Source organism: Pezoporus occidentalis, unplaced genomic scaffold (assembly GCF_034315485.1).
Source record: "Pezoporus occidentalis ecotype Australia unplaced genomic scaffold, CSIRO_AGI_Poc_V1 ctg61, whole genome shotgun sequence".
Classification (NCBI taxonomy): domain Eukaryota; kingdom Metazoa; phylum Chordata; class Aves; order Psittaciformes; family Psittacidae; genus Pezoporus; species Pezoporus occidentalis.
Window position 1 is genome coordinate 2,832,405 of NW_026915955.1, and position 12,910 is coordinate 2,845,314.

General features: G+C 38.3%; 2 protein-coding genes across 5 annotated transcripts in view; one reads left to right on the forward strand and one right to left on the reverse strand.

The window, feature by feature from the left end:
• The window catches only part of MTFR2 (mitochondrial fission regulator 2), a 364,022-nt gene that overhangs the window by 148,860 nt on the left and 202,252 nt on the right, over positions 1-12,910 (reverse strand). The window lies entirely within an intron of this gene.
• PDE7B (phosphodiesterase 7B) overlaps positions 12,202-12,910 on the forward strand; it is a 175,763-nt gene continuing 175,054 nt past the window's right edge. For 2 of the 4 annotated variants that reach the window (XM_062639618.1, XM_062639620.1), the window contains exons 1-2: positions 12,202-12,406; positions 12,556-12,670. In XM_062639618.1, the coding sequence (XP_062495602.1) occupies positions 12,650-12,670 (21 nt within the window). In that variant the 5' untranslated portion in view covers positions 12,202-12,406; positions 12,556-12,649. Of the gene's footprint in view, positions 12,407-12,445; positions 12,671-12,910 lie in introns of those variants that run through there. The other 2 variants (XM_062639622.1, XM_062639619.1) reach the window with 2 other exon arrangements.

Genomic DNA, 12,910 nt, shown 5'->3' on the forward strand with positions numbered 1-12,910 from the left:
GACACAACAAACACTTTCATGATATTGGTGGTGCTAATGTGATATACTTCTGGCTTTAAACTATTGTTCAGTATTTTAGTAAAATATAAACAAAAAATTATAACTCAGTTCCAGCCTTTTGACATTACTAGTACTCACCAAGTGTAGATGTTGCTGGGTCCAACAGCTCTTTCTGAAAAGTGGTTGTCCACAGCAATGTGGATGCATTGTCTGCAAGAACTTCAAAGGAGCTAGTGATTCCCCCACTGAACCCTGCATCTCTGGAAGACAGCAGCTCCTCATCATTCAGAATAGCCACTCCCTCTATAAGTGGCCATATGGTGCATTTCAAAGATCTAAGCGGCTTTGACTTACCACACAAAGTCACAAAGACCCACTTCAGGTGCTGTTTATGATTTTGTCTACCTGGGGGCATTTCTGTGATTCTCATGTCCAAACTGGCTCATTCAGCAGCAGCACAAAACTTGGGCAAAACTATTGCGGACAGTCTGAATCTGCCTGTGTTGGTGTGGTCTAGCACTCATCACAGCATTCCCATTTGAAACTATGGGGACTAGTAAATTCTGTTTAGTTTGGGTTTTTGTGGTTTTTTTTTTTTTTGTTTTTGTTTTTTTTTTTTTTTTTTTGTTTTTTTTTTGTCCTGTAGATTAGGAGTCAGGGAGAACTGGAAAAAAATGGTCTTCTGGAGAAGGAGACAGTAAGCACCAAGTCTGGCAAACTGATGATTTTGAAACCTTGTCTCTGGCTCTTGAGACCTACAGGAGCTGTTTTCATTTCAGATAGCAGAGGATAGCTCAAATTTCAGAGGTCTGGGAGACCTGGCTGTCCACTTCTTAGCATCATACTTTGTTATTTGTCCTAAAATACCTTTTCACCCAAATCCATTTCCTATAGAGCTCTAGATCCGAAGGTGGTAAGGCAGTTACAAAGTGATGCAGACAAGTGTGATCAGCAGGCCTCTGAGGGCCAGGGAGGTGATCCCACCAGTTGTTCTGCAATGCGTGGGAAGCCTGGGAAAGCACCATAGCATCCAAAGAAAGAGAACCAAGCAGTAATATGAATACATACATCTGGCAGTAGTAGGGGAAAAGCTGTACAGTGAGCCAACAAGGTGGGATCTTCCTGTAGTCATGTAATGGACAAATTAAAGTCCTAGGCTGAATCCAACACACAAGCCAGAGTTTGTTTCCCTTGCCTATTTCTTGCTCTTATTGCTCCTCTCCTTTGCCCATATAATACAAGCAGCAAAGCTGCTTTCACGATCCCAGAACAGCAACTACGTAAGAGATTCACAATGCAACTAAAAAATTCAATACCTGAGCACGACTTCTGGTACAGGGATGGTGGCAAACCTGGACAGGTACTTTTGTTCCTATAGCTCTTAGTGGGGTAGAGATGAAAGACATGCAGCAAACTTCAGAATTCAGCATTGTTTCCTGGACACATGCTTGTTATTTTTAATGTTGTATCCAAGTTCAGCCAGGGAAGTGTCTTGGGCTTTTCATGTTTGGGCAGAAGATGCTTTCTCAGGAGATTTTTAGTGCTTCCTCACCCAGTCATAGAGGAAAATCTTTCTCAGAACTTTTCAGTCCCAACAAATAATAAACATGAACTGTCTGGTTTTGCTTCATGATGTGACTGAATATAAGGCCCTGAGTCAGAATTGCTTTTTTTTTATACCAACTCCAGCTCTCTTCTACAATGTCATTTCATCCAGTACCACTTCTATTTCTTAATACTAGTTCAAATAATAATTGCAATTACTTATTGCCTCTATCAATGTTTAGCTGGTAATTACAAATGAATCTGAGCAAGTAAGCAGCAAAAACAGAAGGTGCAGATAAAGACACATCATGCAAAGTATAACAGCATCTTGTTTTGAAAAATTGCTCCTACAGTCACTGTCAAATATTTTTAAAGGACATTTAATTTTGAACTTTGCCATCTTGAACTCTAAATGTGTGCTAACTTTGTAAGAAATTACCCTGATGTCTTCTGACCTTGAAATTCCAGGGACTGGGTGGCGTAGCTGACTGAAAATTGAACAAAACAGTGTTTCCACAGGGTGACTATCCAATGTAAAAAGGAATATGTACTTTCATCCATGCCTAACATATTGTCCTCTCTTTGGAATATGTAAAGATCACTTGGATTTTATAATGTTAATTTCTGACATTCTGAACAACAGCAAGAAATGATGGATATGTTTGCGTGTGTGTCTGTGAGTATACAGGGCTGCAGTCCAGCAAGGATTTTGTTGCAGGTAGGGGAGTCTAAATTAGAACTTCAGAAACAAAAATCAGTGTTCATGTTAAAAGATCAGCCAGATTGATTAGACCAAAATGTGTTTCACAGTCCTGACCAGACAACTGGATATCTCAGTGTGTGAGCTTGGTCTGTAGTGATGCTGTTGTTTTAACAAGGCATTGGCTATCAAATCTCTTCTGATACTTGTGTAGCTGAGTTAATCTCTGAGCATTGTTGAGTTCATCTCCTGTGTGTCAGTGTAGGCCACGTACTTGCTTTTGCCCTTAATCTTGGTCATGTTTAGCCTGTTTATGTATCTCACGGGTGAGACATTTTGCCTTTAGGATTTAAAGTCAAGTATACCGGAAAGATTTAGGAGCACGTAAAAATATGTGTCTCTTCTCCTTAGTGTTTATCTTTGGTAAAATTTTCTCTCTTTTCTGCTCATTTTTGTTCTTTAGTAGCTTCCATTTACATCAAGTTTGCCCTTATTAGAGACAGGTTTGTTTTCTGGTACTGAGTGATCTTAGTCATCTCAGAAAAATATCACTTAGAAAAATATCTTGCAGAAAGAGCACTTCAGTGGGAGTGGTTTGGGGTTCTTTAAGCATGCAATTCCTAGCATTTTGATTATGTGTTTTCTTTTCGCTATACAATAGTCTGGAGTTTCAGGTGTGAACCAAACAGTTCACACCTGAAATACCTGACAATTGCATAGAATATAGATGGTTTTTAATAGTCTTCATTTAGCTACTATTTAATATGTATTTATTGACCTTTGGGAGATGGATTAAATTCCCTAGTTTGGCTTGACCATGATTCTTAATAGATACTCCTACATAATATCAGGAAAACGTATTTCCCTGTGTTTGGCAAACCTTGTGATTCTGAAAATTAAATTCAGATGGAAGGACCATGAAAGACAGAAATCAGAGCTACACTGTACATGCCTCAGTGTTGCAAGCATCTGGGAAAGGATTGTGTATTTTAAGAATGCAAAGCAGGAGCACCAAGTGCCTGGTTTGCAGGCTGGATCTGCAGATGTTACAGGGAAAAAGTTCTGCTTATAAAACAGAAGTGTATGTGCAGGAGGAGGGTGGGTGAGGTGCAGTAACAGGAACATTAATTGAGGTCCTGTTTGATGCCATTAAAAATTCAGCCTGGATCACTCTAGAAGAGAGATCTTTACTCCTTTGGTAACTGTGTCCTATCTTTAATGTAGCCCAGTGGCTTGATGACACAGTAACTTTTTAATTGCTGTGCTAAAAAATGCTTCTGATGATAGTTAATAGAAATATTCATATTGTCAAATCAGTGTACTACTGTCACAATTGTTATTCTACCCTATTCAGGACCAAATATGTGCCATCAGAAGTTAAGACTGAATGCATTATGCACTGAATAAAGTCCCAAAGAAAGTACTTATTTCTTACATCCAATGATGTACGCTGCCTTTAAATTATTGGAGTTTACTTTTCCAGTGTCTTGCTAGAATTATCACTGATAACATTTCTACATGAAAAAAGAAAGATGGATCCTAAGATGTATAGCATTTTATAAGAAAGAAACCAACTTTTCAAATCACCATTTACATGTGTTTGCAAGTATGGGATATTGTATAAATAAGATAGCATTAACCATAAATAAAATGTAACCATTAGGTAAGCTACTGTGTGCCTACAAAAGACCACTGACACATTAAAACATGTATTTCTATATTCAATATTATATGCAGTGCTTCATAATTTCCAGTAACCTAGTGTCCTGGGTTCTTATATAGCCTGAGTTTATTATAGTATATTATACTGATGCTTGGAACAGATGAAGTCAGATTACTGGAGGAGATGCTTCTCCTTGAGATCAATGTCACATTAAGAGCAACTGAATTGTACACGAAGCACCTCCAAACAGCACATCAGTGCAAGGGAGGCAGGTGGTAGGTAGACTGAGGAGCTAAGGGAATAATGATTTCCATCACCCAACTTCATTTGTTGGGTACAAAGCCAGGGGAGAGTTATGGTCATGGTTACAATCTGTGAAGATGTGAATCAGAGATGCTTGGAATTAGAGGACTGAAGAAGGAGGAAGGCAGCTGACGGAAAATCAATGGTTTGTCCCTTGTCAATGTTGCCAATGCAAGTTGTCTCAAAATGCTGCTGTATATAATTTACAATATTGCAGATGCCTGGCAGAACATCAGAGCAACCTGCATTTGTCCTTAATGGGTCTGCCTTTGCAAGAGGAGCTGAGCATGTGCATGTTTTGTCTTACCTTTACCTATTATCAAGATTCTGAATCCATGTAAAGAAAATGTGAAGAATAACGTTATTGGAACTGAGCATATTCTTTGTAAGTATAGCAGGTATAATCCATTAAAGTGGGTAGTGAACCCCCATTGAATTCAAAGATTTTATCCATTCTATATCTTCAATACATTTCCAGTGTTTTCATGACTTACCTACCTTACCTAACATTCACAACTTTAGTATTTGAATAAATGAACAACAGTTTCAACTTCCTCTTTTAAAAAAATTGTAACTGTGATTCTTTTAAAGGTTCAGTCTACATAGAAAACCACTGAAAATTATTAGTATTCTTTTAAATCAACTGATCTATCACTGCATAAGTGTTATTGATTGTCCATTGCTGCATATGCTTTAGCTTTGCAGGCTGCTTTGCATGTATGTGATGCTAATTAGGGATGTTTTTGTGTAAGGTGCCAAGAAAACAGATTATTTGAGAGACCCCATGTAATGTTCATAGACTATGGGAATCCCAAAACACAGGCTACAGAGCAAGGAAGTGAGGAGGAAAAAATAGGTGGGCAGCTACATAAATGACTGACCAAATCATTATCTGACTGACCACATCATCATCCATAAACAAATACTAGTTGCTCATCGAAAAGGAATGATTTTCACTAATTTTCATTTACACATCTCAATGTACTTTTCATCTTAAAGGCCTGTGCCTGCTGGCTCACACTACCACATATCAATTCAACAGGATAAGAAAGTAAATCATTATTTAGCTTCATGCAAAAAGATAAAATTCCCTTTGATAGACTAAATAATCTTCTTCCAAAAATGCTGGCTTCAGTTTCATTTCAAGTAATGCTTATTTCACAGAAAATAAAATGGAAATAAGAAAATAATCTTCAGATTCTAAAAAATGTACTAAAATGCCTAAGTGGTAAAATTGTTAAAATAGATTAAAATTCACTTTATTCTACAAAACTCACTCTACAATCTAATTTTAACTTGTACTCAAGTATTTCTTAAGCAACAATCAAGTCTTTCTGCACCTAAAATTCTTAGAAGGCAGAAAACAAAGCAAGAATAAAGCTCTGTAGTTTATGTATGTTGAAATGAGAATCTAGGAATTATATGCTGTTTTCCTCAGTATTTCTCAATAAAACATTTATATGTGTATTTATCTGTGTTAAAGATGTGTGATGCAGAGCAAATTTTTAAGTATTAAAAGAGAGGTTTCAAATCAGAAACTACCATATCATAATTTTGCCTATATACCATATTATTATTTTGCCTAATATACCATATTATTATTTTGCATCACTTTGCCTCTCTCTTGTTGGCCATAGAATATAAGATACTCAGTTGAATAAGCAAGGATTTTATTTTGTATTCCTGCAATAATTTTTCACTTCTACAGTTTCACCCATTGATATACTAACCTTTCTGACACTGCCTTTGACCCTTCAGTGCAGGATTGTAATTGTGTTGTTTTCAACTTCCTTTCCAGCATAGAAAAACATTGCTTTTGGTTTATTTCTTGTTTATCAACTAGTTTAAGCACTCCTAAAAGAATTCCCTGGCAGAAAAGGAGCAGATAAATAAAAATTTGCTTGCACAAATTAAGGCTGGATGAATTCAGTGAACCATCAGTAACTACTATGAAAAAGATAAAGTTTTAGATTTGCTTTGTATGGCTCAAAAGTATCTCTAAACATGTTTGGATTTTAGAGGGAAGTTGTGCCACCTGCCTATGGGTGATCAGAGTGAAGACAAAAGTATTCATCACTGACCAAAATAAAAGAAAATTTGTCATTTTTCAGGTAAGGGAAAACACTATACTTTTCACCTTTCTGCTCTGAATTTTCTGGGTTGTTATATTAGGAAGCAAATAAATGATTTTGCATATGGTCTGATCACTAAAACAAATATGAGTCATTTGCAACGTTTTCTCACTCTTCTTTTTTGGTGCCTGGAACCTGTGTGTCCACTTCTTTCAAGATAGTGAAGTTCTTTGTGCCTATGTACAGCATATGCACAAACTACTCCTCTTCAAAAATGGCTTTGCTTTGACTTTGGGGGATATACCATTGCTCTGTGCGCCACTAGCCAGGAAGCCTGACTGAGGGCAAGCCATGCTGTGGTTCTGTTCACTAGTAATCCAACTGACATCCTTTGAAACTTATGTAAGCATAAAACAGAAACCAGAGCATGACTGGACCTCAAATTACTTAATATTCATGTATACATTTCTTTTTAAAATAATTTAGGAGTCATGTCTGCTGAGTCAAGGTCCACACTACATGCTAGATCGGTGCCCTAGGTTAATGGGCATTTGAAACTGTCTTCCTAATGCTTCATCATCCTATGTGATGCCTCTTGAGCTAATACAATGCTGTTTATGTGAACTTCCTAATCCATAAGTAAAAATTATTCCTATACACTTTTGATATGGAAAAAAAAAAATCCATCTTATTAGTGATTTTCCCCATCACGAAAATCTGTTAATAAATGTATAGAAGTAAATGCAGAGGTTTTCTGAAAGTCTGGTCACTTTACCAAACTCCAAATGTTCTTAGGTTAAACCAAACCAAGTTAAAACTCTGGAAGTTTAGTCCTTTTCTATAGATATAAATATATTGGACAATAGAAATCCTATAGAGCAGTATGTGGTATGTTATTTTTTTTTATAAACCAAAGAAGTAGTCTTCTATCTAGGTACTTTGTCCATAGCCTTGATAGAAAAATTATCACCAATAATACAGAGAAAGCCCATACTTAATTCATCTACTGTTACTTAAGGAATTTCATGCCCTGAGGTATCCTACTGTGTAAACTTCTTTCCTTCAGTATTCCTAAACCCTGAGGGTACCTATGATGGGCACCTAGATTCCTTTTTTTGCCTAGATTTCCTGTTCTGCCCTGTGAAATAGGAGGCTATTCATAAATCCACAGTGATGACCCTCTGCCCAAATGCCCTAGTGTTCTCCCTTGCCAAGGAAATGTCTAAGGTCAGCCCAAATTGCCTGCAAACCCACTATAATAGCTGGGATCAGATCACAACTGTTATCCACAACCACTACCACTTCCAAACTGAAATTCCTGAGCTGTATTTGAGTTGCAACAGATGTTATAAGAGGGAGCTTTCTCCTGTGCTTTGCTCTGTCCAGGCAGAGGAAGAAAACTAAAACAGTCATATAAAGGAGGGGTTTTTTTTGTTGGTTTTTTTGTTTTGTTTTTTTTTAACTCAGCCATTAAGATTACAGCAGAAGCTGAAAGGAGACTGGGAACTCTAACAGGGCATAGGGGACAGTTGGAGGAAAGTTATTTGCCAGAAACAGCTGAATTTCTAGACCACATTGAAAAAAAAAAGGTCTGATAATAGGTAGGTAGGATCAAGGCTGGAAAGCCAAACAGAATAATTCACAGATAAGTTTGTGGGAGCTTGAGAGCATTCCCCCATTGTAAACATCTCTCTCAGGAGCAGTGTAATCTTGTTATGACAGCACTTTGTCAGATGAAATCAAGCCCAGAAGTCTAAACCTGCACTGACATTCCAGCTTTATGGATCAGATAAGTGAGGTCTACAGTTATATCAGCAATCTGTGTCCTTTGGGGACCATCTCTCTCTGAACATCACACTCTTACCTACCTCTGTGCTTGTCTAAGTGCACGCTGGGCTTGGGTCATTCCAGGGAACCCTGAACTAATCAGCAGCCAGCAGTATCTTCTCACAGTTCACACAGGCTGTTACTAAATACACTGAAAATATTGCACAGATCACAGGTGAAGAAGGGAACTGTAAGAGAGTCTGTTTCACAGACAGTGCACTAAGGGTGCTTCCAGCCATTCAATGCATCTGTAACAAGATTAAAAAGCTAACTGAGGACATTAATTGTAAATAAATAGGCACAGGACATCTGCATGTAGTCACTAGCCAGCCATTTCACATGATTCAGCCTGGAGAAATCTGCCTTCAAAAGTTTCCCAACAGCAATGTATAGAGTGTAGTACATAAACTCACCTCTTATAAACTTCCTTTACATTAGGCTTCTTCAAATGTGATTGTCCACCCTCTCCTTCCTTTCTTTTCATGACTTCAGAAAATAATGCCTCTGCATTTGTTCCTCAGCTTTATTGTTCCTTGACAAAGAAAGCTGCAACAGGCTTAGGAAACAATTTTCACCACAGTCTTCGGCATCCTCAGATTTACATGTTCATGCTCTAAGGAAAAGTAGCAGCACCTTTGGGAATTACTGTAACATCTATAACCTTGCATTTCAGAGCAATTTCGTGGGGAAGCAGAGGGATGTGGAAAGGAAGAGTCAGGCATGAATTCTTTCAGCAGTGGCAGCAGCTTGAAAAATGTGCTTTTTCTACTCCTTATTCCCACACTCTAGAACTACTATACTGTCTCAGATGTCATTGACAGCAATATGAAGAGTAATATGTGGTCCCATGCTGGACCCCTTCCTGAAGATGGCCAGGGTAGAAATAAAGAGGTAGGAAGAAAGTGGAAGGTACCTTAGGAAGAAGGCATCTTTTTTTCTTCTCCATGTATTGTGCCTACCATTCTACCATGTGCAAACACAATTTTTACTGGCACTTGGATGAATTAATTTTTTTTTAGGTTTCTGGGAATATGTCTGAGTGTAAGGAGTGTGGTTCAGGTGAGGCAGATTGAGAAGTCTGTCTAATATCCAAGTTGCTTTCCAAAGACCATGATGAAAGGGTTGAGAAGAGGAATGCCATCCTATGGTAGGAGATAGCATGTCTTGGTGTGCCACCTATGCTGGGAATGGAAAGCAACAAGAGATAAATATTTAAGTGCCTCCAGTGCTTATAAAAGGAAGTCAAATAAATCACTTAGTCAAGCGGACTACTCAAAAAGGCAGGCTCATAAATTTGAGAGATTCATAAATGTACTCTGAATGGTTATTCTGGAGAGAATGAACCAAGGTGTATGAGTCCAGCTTAGCTCTTTTTCTAAGAGCTGTCTGATTGAAATTTCCCATTATGATCAAGTTCTGTGCTTCAGACAGTCCTGCTAACTGCTAAACAAAAGAGTTATCCACTTGATCTGCCTGGATCTGCAGCAGATCCCCCACAATATCTGTATTCTTTTCATTTGTATTATCATTCGGACTTTCAATGCATGTTTATTGTTGCATTCTGAACATCTGAATATGTGGCATAGTCTCCATCACCTTTTCCCTCCTGTTGTTCCTGAGCAAGCTGTGCTCTTTGGTATTAGTATTCCTGTCACGTATTCACATGACTGTACCCTACCAAGTTTCTGTTACGTCAATTAAGTTGTAATTTTGATCTTGCATTAAGGTTTTAGGCCCCTTCTATTATTTTTTACACATTTTACATCAGTATAGAGACATCTAGACTGAACATCAGTTGGTCTGTGTTGGTTTGCTTTCTTCTTTCTCCAATGATACCGTTTTCACTTTTTCAGGTTTTATGTCTAGGCCACTGTGGGTCACATTTATTCAGGAACACTCATGTCATCAGCCTGCAGGTTATTTTAGCTCATATCTGATCCAATTAGCACATCTATGATGAAGGTTTTCCTTCCTTGATAGATGGAGCCCATTTCTTCTCAGCAGTCCTTCCCACCCGGTCAAGGAAGCATGTGGTTATGCTGAGGAAACAAAGGTCTTCCTTGTAACACCCTGCACAGCTATGCATTCTCATTCTTACGTGCGTGTACTCATTTGAGATTCTTTGAGCAGAAACTGCAACTGTCAGTGCTTTTAGGCCTCTTCATCTTTTCACCCAAGACACATCTACCTCACAAAAGCCACAATGACCACTTATTGACAGAGGGCCACATAATTCCAGGAAGCTGAAGCAATCTCTAGCTTCTTCGGGAGAGAGACAATACTTATGAAACTTTGTGCAGAACATAAATGTACCCTAATTCACAAAACACAGTGTAATATTATTATTAGGACTGATGTTAAAATGCAGAAAATGGAAAAAATGGGATTGGAATAGACATTCAGAAATCTCCTGCTCTTACGTCTATACTTCAAAATAGGATCACCTACATCAAAACTGTTCATGAATGATGGTTGCCTAATCATATTTTAAAAATAGCCAGTAATAGGACACTGTGGATTATCACAGCCTATCGATTTCAATACTTCGCTCCCCTACCTTTACTTTTCTCTACATCAAACAAATTTCCTGTGCTGCAATTTACTTGTTATAACCACAATAAATATGGAGAAAAATGTATTCCCTTCTCCTTTGCAATTTGCCTATATCTACACTGGTAAAATAAGCAGAGCCAGAACACATGCCCAGACAGTGGACCTTGATTATCCACAGTGCCATATTCCTAGAGCAGGCCCTTACAGAGTTTGATGATTTTCTGTGTATTACAAATAATTTTCCTATTTACGCATTCCAGATTGCTTCATATAGCTTCTAAGTATAGTTGGATGAACTTAATGAACTCTAATTGATTTTGTAAATCTCAACTTACTTAACACTTTTTAATATATTATTCCAGCATTTACAGCACCATAACCTTTACAATTTATTGCTGAAGCAGATTACATTAGAATGATAGCACAGACAGACTTTTCAGCGAGAAAAAAATCATGACATATTTTGACCTCTGTGGAGTGAGTTTTGGTAGCATCAGTTGGTGGTCATGGAGAAGCCCCTATTACTTCTGCTGGTTTTGTACCTGTTCCGTGGATCATTGAGAAATTTATTTTTCAAGAGCTGTCAGCCTATCCACTTACAAAAGTACTTACATGTGTTTTAAAATTAAATGTTAGACTGTTAAGACTTTTTGGGAATGAATTGTGCCTTCTAAACTGGTCTCTTTGAAAGGAATCCCTATAAGAGCAAATCCATAAAATTAAAGTTATGAAGATAACTAACCAGTTATCATTGTCAGCTGACCTCCTATCAGTTATCTTGGGCTGCTGTGGCCTCTATTGCCCATGCTAATTGACCTTGTCATATATTACATGTTTTCTGAAGCTTCAGCTCCATAGCTTCTCCACTGATAATGATGTGGTGATACCAAAAGACAGGCTCTACCATTGCCTCTTGCCTTTTGACATGCACTTCGGTATGAAATAAAAGCCTGTGCTGTGGTCCACAGCAGAGTTTGTAGGTGGGCACAGCCGGTCTGTGATCTGGCAGTGGAATGGATGGGCTGCCCAGAGCACCAGACCTTGAAGTTGACTGCATCTGTGACTCTGATGGGGTAATGAAAGAAGCTTGCCAATTTGCAGTGTAGCTACTGCTGATAAAGGGATGTGTACAGTAGTCTGTCTTATCTCTTTTGCCAGGTTTACACTGGTGTGACACCACTGAATTTAGAGAAGCAGTTCCTGATTTCCTTCAGGGCAAGGACAGAATCAGGTCTGATTTTTGCACCACAACCCATACAGATAACCCAGCATCTTGGGTATATTTAAGAATACTTCAATACATTTATAGCCTTTCCCCATTTTGTGAGGATATTTTTGATCTTTCTGGTACCTCTCATTATAAAATATTTCTAGGCTAAATCCAGGACAGATAAATCATGACTCAGGTTTCTTTTGCACGGATAGCATGCCTAAATCACTGCCACATTCTTCCCATAGCAGTCGTTTAAAATTAATAGCACATGCAGAGGAAAAACTAAACCCTTTGACGTCACTCCTGAAATGAGGAAACATAAACAGCAAAGGCTTCACTCCACCGAGCTGACAGTGCGGACGCGGATTGGTCTGCTCTCCCGCGCCTGTGGCAGTTGACAGCACCTCCCAGCCCCGCACGGCCTTCGGCACGCTAACACAGGCAGGCAGACTGCTGCAAGCTCAGCTCTACCCCAGCCCTGATACTGGCAGAAAAGTGCACTCTCTTCCCGAGTCCTTTTGCTTCTTAAGGTGGTTTTGTTGGCTGGGTTGGGGGACTTGGGGAGGTTTTCTTTTCTTTCATTTTTTTTTGTTTTTCCTTTTTTCTTTTTCTCTTTTTTTTTTTTTTTTAATTTTTGTTTGCTTTTGTTACTTAATTCTATTCCTAACCCTGGATGCAGTTACTGGATTCTGCAGTACAAGTCTTCATGAACAAGCTGCACCGCTTAGAGATTTCACGGCATTCAAAGGTCACAGAACTGCCAGTATGGTTAAATGTCTTGTTTAATGGTTGAGGTATGTACAGCAAATCTAAAAGAGGCAGCATGATTATTTTTGAAGGGGAGCTAAAATTGTGAGGGGGAGAGGGAGCTGATACTATTATTCAGTAGAAAAGATTTTTACTGGTGATTGTTACTACAGCAACCGGTTTTTTAATTTCCTCCCTTTTTCTCTTTATTCAAACTACATGAAAATTTTAACTTATGTTGATTTAACCATTTGATGGCTAAAGAAGATTGCAGAAAGAATCCGCTA